At 40.8% G+C, this 15,367-nt stretch overlaps 1 protein-coding gene across 1 annotated transcript in view; it reads right to left on the minus strand.

Annotated features, from left to right (window-relative positions):
* Nucleotides 1–7,899: 7,899 nt before the first annotated feature.
* Nucleotides 7,900–15,367, minus strand: part of LOC113097118 (complement C3-like) — a 40,206-nt gene continuing 32,738 nt past the window's right edge. Inside the window, exons 27-41 of the mRNA XM_026262319.1 lie at nt 14,219–14,314; nt 13,938–14,088; nt 13,395–13,558; nt 13,088–13,246; nt 12,245–12,304; nt 12,061–12,151; nt 11,724–11,772; nt 11,551–11,641; nt 11,023–11,112; nt 10,628–10,733; nt 9,263–9,352; nt 9,093–9,173; nt 8,896–8,979; nt 8,471–8,606; nt 7,900–8,074 (exon numbers count right to left, since the gene is read on the minus strand). Coding sequence (XP_026118104.1) covers nt 7,936–8,074; nt 8,471–8,606; nt 8,896–8,979; nt 9,093–9,173; nt 9,263–9,352; nt 10,628–10,733; nt 11,023–11,112; nt 11,551–11,641; nt 11,724–11,772; nt 12,061–12,151; nt 12,245–12,304; nt 13,088–13,246; nt 13,395–13,558; nt 13,938–14,088; nt 14,219–14,314 — 1,587 coding nt within the window. The 3' untranslated portion in view covers nt 7,900–7,935. The remainder of the gene's footprint in view (nt 8,075–8,470; nt 8,607–8,895; nt 8,980–9,092; nt 9,174–9,262; nt 9,353–10,627; nt 10,734–11,022; nt 11,113–11,550; nt 11,642–11,723; nt 11,773–12,060; nt 12,152–12,244; nt 12,305–13,087; nt 13,247–13,394; nt 13,559–13,937; nt 14,089–14,218; nt 14,315–15,367) is intronic.

Consider the following 15,367-nt stretch of genomic DNA (forward strand, 5'->3'; position numbering starts at 1 on the left):
AACTCAGGCATTCAGGTCACTCTGTGACAATTAGTCCAAACCATACCATACCAAAAATACCATAAGATTGCCTTTACTCTGGTGTGTCTGTATGTTATAACTCAGTTACCACAGCCACACAAAACCTAAAGTTAATAACTGAAGGGTCAAGATCCCAACTAAAGCAAACACTGACCACTATAATGGTGACACACAAATTGTGATTTTTCTTGTTTGGCGATTCTGCTTTTTAACATCAGGTGTCTTCAATAATGGTCAATCATAACTCAATTAACTTCTTAATGATCTCATTAACTTCAATTCTGCTTCAGTGTTACTTTTAACACTGCTTCAGTGTTTATATGTGTCCACACTTTGCAATAAGAATGACTATATTATATAATGCAAAACAACAACAAAATGGGATTAACCCTATTTCTCACAAATAAATGTTCTCTTCTCTGAGCATGGCAGATCATTCTAGTTGTTCAGGACCGGATTTGAAGGCATCAGTTCAGTACAGTCCTCAGTTCCACCTTGGTCATTCGGTTCACCTTTGAGCCAAAACCTGAATAACACGTACCACATTCAGTTTTTCAGAACAACAAATTTATATATCTAACAATACTCACAATATAACAGCATGTTTTGAGAGTAAACTAAAGTAATACAGAAGCCTAGCAGAAGTGAAAATGCAAATAAGAATAAGAGAGGAAAACTTTTCTTAATATAATTTACAGTATTTAAAGTGGTTTTAGTTATGGTGTTTTGGAAGAGTTTTGTCCATCTGTTTTTTGGAGGTTTAATTTTAACTCTTACCCTTGATTCAGTGGTGAATTATCCACCCATTTCATGATCCCCTCGTTCTCAATGTCAGACAAACCAATCCACACTCTCTCCTTGACCAATGAAGATATGTGTCTCTTTGTGAATAGGAAAAACAAAGAATAAGTGTGATTGTTCTCATTCATTAACAGACACTCACACAAACTCACCTGCTTCTCTTCACTCTTGATAATGATCAGATCAGCTCCACGCTCCATGTAGTATTGTCTGCTCTAAGACCAGCTCTTCTCAGTTGATATGAACAAGACATCTGGAACGCACAAAAGCATACATTTTTTTAAACTGTGCACATGAAACATAAAAATGAACATTATAAAAATGTCGAAACTGACCTCTTTTAGATGCTTCTTTCTTCAGTTCCTCACTCAGAGACGTGTCTCTTCGTTCTAACTCCAGTTTCTTTTCATTCAGAGAGACAAAATCACTCTGTAACTGGTCTTTCTCACCAGTTAGATCTTTGACTCTGGTCTCAAGCTCCAGTTTCTTCAGACTCAAAGAGCTGAAGTTGCTGTGTAACATCTTGGATACGTATGTAACCCTCGTTCCCTGAAGGAGGGAACGGAGATGTTACGAATGGGGGGATCTCGCCCGAGAGCCCAATCACCTTCGTGTGGTACAAAACAAGCCAATGGTACACAAAGTACCTTGGTCTGCGGAATTATAGAAGGAGCAACGCGAGAAACTCGCATTCAAGTCTTCGCTGAGGAGCCGAGCCAGTGACCCGGCCGTTCAGCAGAACAGCGATGTGGCAAGGGGACGTAACGTCTCCATTCCCTCCTTCAGGGAACGAGGGTTACATACGTAACCAAGACGTTCCCTTTCAGTCGGTCACGTTCGACGTTACGAATGGGGTCCCTTACAAAACGCCACATGGCTGTCTTCCAGCGACCTGTGTGAGTGATAGCACGATGTCGTGAGGCCAGCATGAGTGAGGGCCTATAGCTCACACAGAATACACTGGGTAGCATATTCCAGCTGGACATATGCTAGCAGGCTGCCTGCCCGTGGGAGGACTTACAGAAGGCAGGTATCTACCAAGGTGGTGATACATAAGAACTCTGAGGTACCCAGCCCACAGGGTGGAAGTTTCAATGACAGAGCTGGCAAGGGGCTTGCCAAGGGAAAGACACATGCTGCGGAGAGACTTACTGTGGACATACACACATAGGATTACCCAGAAAGGGGAATCACGACACATGGAGGCACCTAGTCCCACACATGGCTGACCAAAGGGGCATGTACGCAAGTGTTGGACATCAACAGTGCTGGAGGAACCCAGGGTTATGACTGAGGAACTCACCTGGGGGGAATATCGCACGCATCCAGTCCGCGGAGTGGAATGGCGCAGCAAGCGGATTGACACCGGGCAGGTGTCGCCCAGCCCGCAGCTCTACAGCTGTCTGCTAGCGAGGCGCCCAGGAGGAAGCTACACTCCTAGTTGAGTGAGCTCTCATCCCTAGGGGGCATGGCAGGTCTCGAGCCTGATAAGCCAGGACAATAGCATCCACTATCCAGTGGGATAACCTCTGCTTGGAGACAGCCTTTCCCTTCTGCTGGCCTCCGTAACAGACAAAGATCTGGTCTGAGGTCCTAAGGCACCGAGTTCTGTAGCACGTACTGGACAGAGCAGCGCCAGGGCTGGGTCTGCCTCCTCCAGGTGCAGCGCTTGCAAGTTCACCACCAGATCCCTAAAAGGAGTGGTGGGAACTTTGGGCACGTACCCAGTCTGGGGTCTCAAGATAACGTGAAAGTTAGCCGGCCTGAATTCCAGGCACGCTTCATCAACTGAAAATGCCTGCAGGTCCCCGACCCTCTTTACCGAAGCCAAAGCCATCAGGAGCGCAGTTTTCAAAGATAAAAACTTTAGCTCTACTGAGAGCAAGGGTTCGAAGTGAGCTCTCTGCAGTGCTGATAGAACCACTGCGAGGTCCCAAGAGGGGACTTGCTGAGGGCGAGGCGGATTGAGCCTCCTTGCTCCTCTCAGGAACCTGATGATCAGATCGTGCCTCCCAAGAGACTTACCTTCAACAGGGTTATGGTGAGCCGAAATGGCAGCCAAATAGACCTTGAGGGTAGAAGGAGACAGCCTTCGTTCCAACCCCTCCTGAAGAAAGGAAAACACTGACCCAATCGGGCATTTCCAGGGGTCCTCACGCCGTGAAGAAGGGTGCCCTTGGTCAGGGAGTAAAACAACTGGCAGTGGGAATTTTCTGGAGAGGCAAACAGGTCTACCTGAGTGCCTCCGAAGTGTTCCCAAATCAGCTGAACCGACTGGGGGTGGAGTCTCCATTCCCCGGGGCTGCACGATTGAGCCTGCCCGGAATGTGAATGGCACGAAGCGACCTCAGATGCTTGTGACTCCACAGGAGGAGATGGCGAGTGAGTTGCGACATGCGGCGGGAGCGTAGACCACCCTGACGGTTGATGTACGCTACGGTCGCAGTGTTGTCCGTACGGACCAGAACGTGCTTGTCCTTCAGCAGGGCCCTGAAGCAGTGCAGAGCAAGACGTACTGCTAGCAACTCGAGGCAATTGACATGCCACTGAAGTCGGGGTCCTGTCCAGGAGCCTGACGCAGCATGCCCGTTGCACATGGCACCCCAGGCCGTGGCAGAGGCATCTGTTGATACAACAACATGTCTGGACACCGGTTCTAGGGGCACGCCGGCCCGTAGAAACGAGGGGTCCAACCACGGGGGGGAAGTATCGGCTGCAGGCCGGAGTGATGGTCACTCGGAGCGTGCCCTGTTGCCATGCCCATCTCAGGACTCGGTCGTGAAGCCAGTGCTGAAGCGGTCTCATATGGAGTTGCCCGAGCGGTATGACCGCCGCTGTGGACGCCATATGCCCCAGGAGCCTCTGAAACAATTTCAGTGGAACCGCTCTCTTGCCCTCGAATTGTCTCAGGCAACTCAGCAGTGACTGCACGCGCTCGTTCGTAAGCTGCACAAACATGGCGACCTAGTCTATTTCCATACCGAGAAAAGAGATCCTCTGCACAGGGGAGAGCTTGCTCTTTTCCCAGTTGACCTGAAGACCCAGTCGGGCGAGGTGTCTGAGCACCAGATCCCTGTGCTTGCACAACCGCTCTCGAGAGTGAGCTAGGATCAGCCAGTCATCGAGGTAGTTGAGGATATGGACACTTTGTTCCCTGAGAGGAGCCAGGGCTCCCTCCGCGACCTTCGTAAAGACGCGGGGAGACAGGGCCAACCCGAATGGGAGAACCTTGTACTGATATGCCTGCCCCCGGAAAAACGATCTGTGTCGAGGAAGAATGGAGACATGAAAGTACGCGTCCTTCAGGTCGATTACTGTAAACCAATCCATCGGATGAATGCATTCGAAAATGCGCTTGGGCGTTAGCATCTTGAACGGGAGTCTGTGCAGAGCTCGGTTCAAGGCACGCAAGTCCAGGATTGGCCTTAACCCACCTATTTTCTTGGGTACTATGGCCACTTCATGTCGGCTGGAGGGACCGGCGCCCTTTGCCAGCAGGGTCGTGACCTCCGTGCGCATGACAGAGGGCATGCAAAGAGTGCATGAGAAGGCGAAGCGTTCTTGAGCCGTCTTTGCATGGAAACTGGCAAGGGGAGAGGAGAACGAGAGCGGCGAGGAAGCATGTCGCCAACTGTCGTTCGTGGCCTCTTGGGACCCGGAGGTGGAGGAAACAGCTCTTTTAGTGAAGGTTTGGGTACCACCGGCCGCAGGGCCAGTGGCGGAACAAAAAGAAAACGAGAACAAAGGATTCTCCCCCGGGGGAAAGAGTGGTCCTGCTACCATCTCCTGATGAGCTGACGTCTCCAACTCCAGGTCGCCCGTCTCAGGAACGCTGCTTGGCCTGGCGTTTGGCAGGTTTAGGGGCAGAGATGGGTTGCGCCACCCTTCTGCGGCCATCTCCTCGCTGCGGCCGGGGTGAAGGCTACTGCTGTGGCCAAACGGGAGTGGAGAAGGCCACAGGGGGGCGCCCTCGGTGATGAGCAGGCTGAGGCGGTTGCACCGGCGGCGGGGTGGAAGCAGCAATGGGCCGCCGGGGCAGGATGTGTCTGATGGCCTCAGACTGCTTCTGGGCGGCAGAGAACTGCTGGGCAAAGCTCTGTACCGCGTCGCCGAACAGGCCATCCTGGGAGACCGGGGAGTTGAGGAGCTGAGCCCGATCAGACTCCCTCATGTCTGCCAGGTTCAGCCATAGGTGGTGCTCCTGGACCACCAAAGTGGACATCACCTGACCCAAGGAGCGCACAGTGACCTTCGTCGCCCGGAGAGTGAGGTCGGTAGCAGTGCGCACCTCCTGCAAAACCCCTGGGTCAGCACTGCCCTCGAGCAGCTGCCGGAGCAGCTTGGCCTGATAGACCTGAAGTAAGGCCATGGCATGCAGGGCAGAAGCGGCCTGGCCCGCAGCTCTGTAAGCCTTGGCCACAAGCGTGGATGAGAACTTACAGGCCTTTGAGGGCAGCTTGGGACCACCACGCCAAGCGGAGGCACTCTGTGGACACAGTTGCATCGCAACAGAACGCTCCACTGAGGGAATCCCTGCATACCCCTTGGCCGCCCCGCCATCGAGGGCAGTGAAGGCGGAGGAAGAACCATAACGGTTTCGGGCAGTTAAAGGTGCCTTCCATGAACTAGCTACTTCCTGGTGCACTTCCGGGAAGAAAGGAACCAGAGGGGGATGCTGGCGATCCGCATGAGCAGCCCCCAGGAACCAATCATCCAGCCTCGAGCGCTCGGGACAGGGTGGAGGATTCCACTCAAGCCCGATGCTCTCTGCTGCCAGGGAAAGCACGGCCGTCAGCTCGGGATCGGACTCGGACAACACTGGCACTCCCAAGGGAGGCACGACCCAGCATGCTTTGCATCATAAACCTTTTGATTATCACCATTGTTGAGATTCATATGCTGATTGTTGATGTCTCTCTTTGAGTGTTGCGGACACCGCTGCCCAAAATATTTAAAACTCAAACTTTTGTTAAAAAATATGTTCAGATTATCACATTACGGTTTATTCTCATAAAATGTAAGAAAAAAAAAAAATTGGGTAATTCACTCAAATATTGCAACCACAAACTAATATTTGACTACTATAGTAACACTTTAAGACATTCTAGTAGATCATGCCTAACAGAAACCGCCATAATCACTTGATTATCAAAATTAACATTGAAGTAACAGATGTACCATAAAGATACAAATACAGCAATGAAACAAAATTTAAAGCACAAAAGTCAAGGGTCAGGAGCCCAACTAAAGCAAACACTGATCTCCGCAATGGTGATGCTAAAATAAACTAACATTATCATCTACATCTCTGTAATTCTCAATAAGATCTTTTGATCTCTGATCTAAAAGAAATAAAGTCAGTCTGGTTAGTAATGAGTGAAGTTGGTAAAGCTGTTTGTTGATTGTATACATCTTCGGTTGATTTTGTTTTAAGCTGTGGCTGAAGTCAGTTGTAGTTCTTGTGTGTGTCTTGTTTCTTTTTTCTTCAGTGATTCTAATGGTTAACAGCAGCTGTTGATCATTGTCTGAATTCACTCATTAGTTTTCATTCTCTCTATCAGGTGGACTATATTAGTAAACTCATGTAGGGAATAGTGAATGAGGGTGTAGGGTGTGATACACAGCCACTGAGTGTTGACTTTGAACGTTGCTAATTTACGATATATAGCAGCAGGCTACCTTCTCGAAAACGATAAATATTACCCAGAATACACTGTTTTAATGAAAAACAGTATGTTACTGTCGAAATTTGGCCATTTTTTACAGCAATTTTTAACAGTGCATGTACTGCCAGCAGAGATTTCACTCAGATTTTTTTGCTGTGTGCAATGGCAGCCACCAGGAAAATGCACATGAGGCTAAAACAAACAGTGCTCAATACAACACACTTATTTTCTATTGACAAACCTCCTGCCAAACAGGAAAACATCAAAATTCAAATATAAATTTTAATAATTTTCTTGTTGAAATAGATCTTAAAGTGCACTACTGAAAATATGCATATGGCTTGTGCATCATACTACATGTCTTTGGTTTCGAGCTCTTTCTTCAGTGAAGCTGAGTTTTCGGTCCTTGTTTGCATAAGTATCTCCATCTCGGTTCAGTACAATCTTATTGGCTGCTGGTCTCATAGTTTTCACTTTGATAAATGTTTACTAGTTCCATGATCACTTCACTTCAGCTGTGGACTTTGGGAGGACGAGTGCAGGGTTAAATATAGAGAACTTCCCCTAGAATTTACATAATGCTGACTGACAAGAATGGAAACTTAGATGAACTGTACATCTTCACAAAAAATGTAGGGTTCCAGGAGACCCCTTCGCTTTAATCTTAAGAAACCTTCAAAAAAATCTTTCAAAACAACGACGTAAGTCTTTAATATAATGCACCTTTTTTAACAGCATTAACTTGTTACTGCATCTGCACTTATTCCACAAAGTCCATTCTGACCTTTCTACATCAGTATTATTTGCGCTCAGTGTCACTATGAGGTGATGAACTACAGACTGATGTGCTGTGCTATACACAAATGAACATTTCTCTCCAAAAATACGGATTCTATTTTGCTTATATTTATTTGATTTTAACTCTAAATCTTGCTGAGCTTGAATAACTGGAAGATTGAACTTGCATAAGATTGAACATAAGATTACTCTGAAATAAACATTATAATCAAGCATCTGAGTTTAATTTGTTTTATAAATAATAATATTATAAATAATAATAATAATAATAATAATAATAATAATAATAATAATAATAATGTGTATATCGCCATCCATCATATATACATTTTACTTTGTTTTGGAATAGTGAATAAGGGGATGATCAGAACAGAAGATATTGCTTAACCTTATTTATTATGGAAATTTGCTTAGACATACATATATCCCAACACCTTAAGGATGGTGGTGTAGCAACTCATGCTTAAGAATACATTAATTCATCACTGAATAACAGGATAATTACGGGAAAAAAGCAACAGTCAAAATGAGCTCACAACTCATATTTACATACAATTAAAGTTGAAAATGAAGCTATACTGATTTTCTGTTTTATAATGTTTCATTTAGTCACTGAGCATCTCAAAGCAATAATCTGGCATTTGACTCATTAGCTGCAGCCGAAGCGCAGATCCTGCTGGAGACTCAACATCCCGTTATATTTTTCTTTGAGTTCAGCGCTAGTCTTGCTTTCCTCCAAACTGGGCCAGAACTCCAACCACGTCCTCTCTCCCAGAGCATACTGACCACTGGGAGACATCAGAGGAAGAGCATGTTAAAGAAGGACTTACATCAAAACAGGCAAAAGAGGTTTATTATACAATGTGGAATATTCTAAAAAGTCAGTTTTATCCTGTTTGCTGCACTGTAAAGAATAATTAAATACTGTGAATAAATAGGTTAATGGAGTAAAAAAGAAAACTTTTGTATTTCTATTTAAAATTTACTACCAATTTCTGAGTGAAAATTGTTACAAAATTAATCCTACACCATGCCAGCATCTATACAATTTTACTTAAAAGAAACGGCTTGTATACATTTGACCATTCTAAATGTATTTCATATTTCGAGCTCTGTTATTAATACAGATGCTCATTCATAGATCATGGCACACACACTTTGGATCCGAGGTCAAATGAACTTACATTCTGCCCACGATTTGGACATCATCAGCCTGGCCCATGATCAGATAGCTCTCACCTCGCTTCATATTCAAAGCTTCTTTGCAAGACATCTGTAAGGAGAAAGTACGCTCCTCACCCTCCACGTTGATTTCTGGACCTACACAAATTCATGTGTATGACATGTGATATGTTTGATTTTCTCTCTCTTCCTCTGAGTTATCACTGACACATCATTGCAAAAAATAAATAAAAAATCACCAGTGTCTGGTAAGATAAAGACCAGTAAGACAAGACGTGAGTAGCTTGTTTTGTATGGATTAAACGTGAAAAAATTATCAGAAGTACATCTGTAAATCACTTTGCATCTTACTTCTGAATTAAGAAGAACATTAAAATGACATAATTTACAAACGTTTACACACTGTGGTTGGAGTGAGGAGTTATACCTGTTTTGAGGGCAAGTTCAATCCTCACATCGTAATAGACTGTTAATGCATCCTCACGTTCTCTCAAAATGACAGCTTTATAAACTGTAAAAAGATTTTGATTGATGTAGTATCTTACTGATCACCTCACTGACTATATACACATGCATAAATAAAAAATCACTCACTGCAAAACATGCACACACATAATGTTTTACCGTAATTTATTTTAGGATCACAGGCTTTCGTATTGCGATGAGCCTCAAGAATTTTCTCCTTCTTTTGAAGGCTGCAGTTTTCTGTTTCAGCAATGGAGAGAACAATTACAATACTGCAGATTAATGGTAGAACTTTTAATTTTTTAATTATTATTACACTGAAACGCTACCTTCGGCACACTGACAGACATCATTCTTACAGATTTTCTGAACAGCTCCCTCCTTCCTGGTTGGATGATAAAACCTCACACAGCGATTTTCTAAACATGGAAGAATGACATGGGTCACATGATGTTCATTGTCCTGCAGCATCAGCTATATTAAAGTAAAAAGCTGTGAAATATTATAAATATTATTATATAATAATATTATAATGTCAGTGGCTCATTGAGATTTTATTTTTGAATTTATGTAATATTTTTTTTTATTTATTTATTTTTTTTTTACAAATAAAATTGTTGCTCAATAATGATTCAGTAGCTATGTTTGTTTTAATAGATTTACTCTGGAATGCGTTTTGCAACAACATTATAGAATGATATTACCATAGACATTAGGGAAAACATGTAAATGGGGTGCTCTGTGAAGAGCAGAGTGAAGAGAGAAATGTTTAGTGACATGTTGGTTTCAAATGGCTAAATGTAATTCTACTCACATTAGAAGAGTACCAAACAAACAGACACAGGCGCGACCTCCAATGACTATTTAAACGATAATGGTTTTTCCATAACTGAAATCAAAAGTGTAATCTGCATGTAGGTTATTAGTTTCTTTACCCACCTAGAAATTTTTAATGTTCTAGGAATGTTTTCAGCGGCTATTTTTATTTTAATTCCCAAAATGTTCTGCTAAAAGGTAGGATAACATTCTCTAAAAACATTCCAAAAATATCTATTGATAACATTGTTACAACATTACTGACATTGGACTGACATTGCTCAGAAGTCAGATGTTGGTTGAAAGTGAAAACCCAACCTCTGGTTGGTGTCAAACTCTAGCGTAAATAACTCCAAAAACAGTATTACCAACTTCACTTATTATAAACAAGATTTATTTCTGTCATAAATGTAAAAAACGTTCTTATTGAGATTAACAGAGGTGTTGATGGTTAAAATAATAGTTTAGTTTGACGTCACCATTATGGGGATCAGTACTTGTTCAGTATGGCAGTATGAGTCTTTTTTAGTGTTACTGTTCTTTTAACTGCTGATGTTGGATACTTGCTAACATTAATAATTTTCTCATCTAATGATCTGATCAACTGGTTTTATCTGGAGTCAAGTCTGTGCTATCAATTTAACATTAGTGACTGTAGCAGATGTGTTGCAATGCATAAGAACCTGCAGATTTATATCGTATAGATTTTATTTACATCGTTCATAAACCACTTCTTTCTTATATATATAAATATATATATATATATATATATATATATATATATATATATATGCTTGACTTGTCACATTTTCAGACTAAATAAGCAAGTGTGACTGCTTAACCAGTATCACATGTTTGCATGCACATCAGCTTCATACCTAAGGAGTAGTATTCATATACAGTGACAGCTGCTGGTTGAAGGAAGCCTCCATTCATTATTCTGTGCAGCCGGAATGAAATCCTGTCTTCCCTGGTACGAGAAATCTGCAGAGAGGGGAAGGGCAGAAAGCAGAAACCTTATAGTAAGCATGCAAGTATGTGTGTGTGTGCACTTGCAGATGTACTTGTGTTACCCCAAATCATTTTAATTTAATACAGATACTGTTAATAGAATTTATGTTGAATTATATAATTATAGTAATTGGGTCTTTATCTCCTGTTCTCTTGATGATAGCCTCACTAAACCTTTGGTAATGATGGTACCATTTTTTTTTTTTTTTTACATTAAAACACTTTTATTCTACTGTTTTCAATGTAAAACAGAGACGGAGACCTTGTCCAGGTAGAGGATGAGGGATCCTCGCTCTGAAAGCTGCTTGTTCATCTCAAATTTCTGAATCATCCTGTCATGTCCAGTTGACAGCTACAAAAAGAAACAATAAGTTAGTATTGGAAAGTTTGATAATGGGCCACTGTTATATCCAGTTGGGCACAGAGTATGGCATTTGTGAGAAGATCAAGCAAAAAATTACACCCAAGAATGTCAGAAAAAAGCTATATTAATAAACCCACCTTTACACTAATGGTATGTTTTAATAAACTAAAATGTTTTTCTTGCTATAGTTAAAATATACAGTATTATAATAGAACATAGTTATTACAATACAACATTGTTATTGAAAGTAATTAAATAACAGAAAGAGTTTGCTACCACAGTTTGCACAGTTGGTGTACATAGAGTCTGTGTTTCTACACTTTTTTTGTAGTGGAAAACTACATGCATATTGCAAATAAAAGCCTCTGAAGTTACTAATTTAATTTTGTCAAAAGCAAATGTGAATAATAGAAATGTGATTCATACCGCCATAAGATCATTCTCATCCACAACAAATCCTGTCAGTAATGATATGTCCAATATAGACATGGTGGCATCTCTGTCAGCAGACAGATATCTGTGATCAAAGCAAATGTGAGCTTTCTTTAGCATCACCGGCACTGCAAAATTAGGGGTTCAGAAAGAGCTCCAAAACGCACCTGGTACTGATAATGAGTTTGTAACTCTCAGTTGCTCCTTGATATGTTACTAAAAAAAAGAAAGACAAATATCCAAGATAGTAATGGACAATTATTACAAAACAAATTGTCTATTATAATACTGTATATTATAACATATATATATATATATATATATATATATATATATATATATATATATAAAATATAATATATAATATATAATTTTAGACCATCAAGACTTCATGACAAATAAACATTAATTTTGCTCTGTAAGAAAAAAGGCCTTCATTTTCCTTTTTATGCAAAACATAACCACCAAATGACAACAGTGACAGAGCAGCATGAAATGATTAACCTGCATTAGCCCTTTCAAAAGCCAAAGCAAGCTCAAAGTTCTTGCAAGTGGTTTTGCTTTCTTTTGGTTTTGCATAGTACTCAGTCACAACCTGCAGAAGAGAAAACAATACAAAGCACAATTAAAGACAGGTCCAATGTAAGGTCAGATTTAGCTCTGATTATTGCTTTCTTCAGTCACTCACAGTTACAGAGGCCTCTCCAGAACCCTTAGCACTGATTGTGATTTGCCTGTTGGATAGAATCTGTTGATAAAATAAATAATAATAATAATAATTGTAGTGTCTGCTTAGGATCATTGATGATTGTTTAGGCTTTATTTCCATTTATTATATTTTTGTGTGAGCTATACCTTTAAAGTGACATACACATCTGTGCTTCTAAAGGTATAGGCCTACTGTTTTAAAAATTTCTGGATAATCTGTTAATATAATATTTCATACATCAGAGCTTGGTAGACATTATAATATTTTTAGCCGTAATTAACCAGATAAATTAATAAATTATAATTAAAGATAGGCCCTATTTAATTTATCATCTATATTAATTATATATATATATACATAATAAATAATCATATATGACATAAACAATTTGAGATTTTAAAAAGTAAAAATAAAAAATTCTAAATTGTTTAGATAAAAATGTGTGATTACATGATAATGTAGTCCTAATTCAAGCAAATTAATTAAATGGATAAATTAATAAAAATCCATCCCATCTGTAACAGCTGCAGAACTGTCAACAAATCCTACTACTACTAATAATAATTAATAATTATAAATAAGCTATTTTAAAATAAAAAAATATTAATGTGTTCTGCTGCAAGTTCACATACTTGAGCATGTTTTCTCATGGTTCATTGTTGAGCTATGAGTTCCTCACTGATTATTTTGTCCTTTTTATTTTCTTTTTTTTTTTGGGGGGGGGGGGGGTCATGAATGGGTGTCCCATATTTTCTTATTTTGCCTCACTGAAAGTGGCAACCCTACCCCCTAGTTCTCTTAAGATATTACTGACAAACCCACCTTTTCTGTTTGTGCGAGATAAGATTCATCTTTGCTGAACTTCCACACAATCGGCTGCTGGCTGCCGTCCACTCGGATCGTCATCTCCAGGTCCAACTGCCTCATATCTTTCACTTGAATCCTGTACTCTGCTACAGCCTGAAACACCATGATGGTGGCCTGGGATGGAGGAGACAAGTTTGAACGGATGTGTAGGCTTCACCTGAGGGGTAGTCTTAAATTGTTATGTTCTTTTCTTAAATGTTGCATATTGAACATGTGGACAGATATGCGATGAAGGTGTACATGCGGGATGTAGACTACAAACCTGAGTCGTGCCATATCCTCCACTGGACTGCCTCTGGTCATTGAGCCAGTTTACGATGGGAGCTGCACTCTGGAAGTCTTGAGCTTTTACGAGAGCCAAAAGTGCATAGGCCGAAGCCTCTAAAGTAAAGCTATTGCTTCCAGGGACAGGATAGTGACTTCCATCTGTTTGAGAATAATTCATTTAAGTTTTATTTGTAAAGCGCTTTCAAAATACAGATTATTTCAAGTATCTACACTTTTTGTTTATGAACAGCAAATGTTAATAAGATTTTATACTAGTTGATATTTAGTTGTTGATTTTTTTTCTGCCTCATCATTCATTCCCTTATAAGCTTGTATCCCTGTCTTTATTGCTTTAAACATAATGAACTGTAAATGTAATGTTGTTATGCATCTTAATGACTTAGGAAAGTACAACAAGAAATATTAATGATGTTAGGGTGAAATGAGTGCAGCAATGACATTTAAGCACAAATAAAAAGACAAAACACATTGTTTTCGGAACAGGACATGAATTCAGTAGAAATGGCTGTATCTTCACCTGCAGAGGCTTTTCTCAGTAGGACTTGTTTGTCAAGTGAATTTCCATTGGCAAGAGCATAAGATGTCATTGCCACTGCGTAAGGATTCGTCAGACCATGAAACTGAGATTTGAGGTATACAATGGCTTTATTTATGCTACTGTCAAGACTCTAAAAAAAAAAAAGAAAAAGAAAAAGAAAAGTTGATTGGAGAGAATTAATTACATGGAATGGCATAAAAAGAGCTAAAACATGTTAGCTTTTTCAAGTATTGCATTTCTCAAAGACTAGCAGGACCTACTGAGATTTGGTCGACACAAAGGGCTTTCCCCTCCTGCAGGGCAATGAGCACAAAAGCAGTCATGGATGCTTGAGAATTTTCCCCATGTACATTCCCCTGTACAGAGTGATGAAATTGTGCAAAAGGTGCAAGTAAAGGTATGGGCACATTTACAATTGCTCTGTGAAATTTTGTGAGTGAAATCCAGTCATGTCAATGAGCAATAGAGCAATATAGAATTACACCAAATAAACATCCAGCAACAAAGAAATCTCCCTATGCAATCTGGTAGTGCTGACCACGAACAAGCTTTCTGGTTGGTGTTCATGGATGACTTCTGTGTGGAAGGAAACTCAAAACTTAGCAACAAAGCAAAACAGAACTGCAGTTGAACAAGTGGCATCTCTGCCAGTTTCAGTACAATGCTTCAATTTAATGTTATAAAATGATCCATAAAAAAGGCTGTTTGGACTGCACTTGCTGAGGTTGGTCTGTTTGCTAGCTGGTACACTATCACTGTATGTTTATTTCATCATTTTTAATTACTGTATTTTTTCCATGCTATTTTGTCACATTCAGCCCCGTTTTTATCATTTAAATTTTTTAATGCTTTCATCTTGCCATCACTACTTGAGCCTGTTAATCAATGTATTTCGAATCATTAGAAAATCACAGGTAGGTGGGTTTTGATCAGGGTTGGAGATAGTGATGGCATGATGAAGCCTCATGAAGCTTTAAGATTTTCAGCCAAGTGGTTCACAAAAAGGTTAATTTCTGGAAACTTAATTTGCTCACAAAATCACCTGGTGGCCAACGAGTGTAAAACAAGCAGATATATTACAGACAGAGGTGTAAAGTCCAGGAGTCAGAAAGTAAAAAACATATTTTTGTTCCACCCATGAACTTGGCAGCTGATTTCACCAAAGGAAGAACCATGTCATTCCTTTCAATTTACAAACTAGTCTCAAGTCAAATCCCAAGTCCTCAAAGACTTAAAGTCAATGAGATAATTAAGAGACTAATTAAATGATGATTGTGCATTAGTGATGAATACCTGCTGTTATTGTGCATTACAGAGGATCAGATGCTGATGTTTTATTGGTTAAAATGATGGCCACATCATGGAGATCAGTGTTTGCTTCAGTTGGGTTCTTGACCTTTGGCTTTTTG

This window comes from Carassius auratus, unplaced genomic scaffold (genome assembly GCF_003368295.1).
Source record: "Carassius auratus strain Wakin unplaced genomic scaffold, ASM336829v1 scaf_tig00216111, whole genome shotgun sequence".
NCBI classification, from domain to species: Eukaryota; Metazoa; Chordata; class Actinopteri; order Cypriniformes; family Cyprinidae; genus Carassius; species Carassius auratus.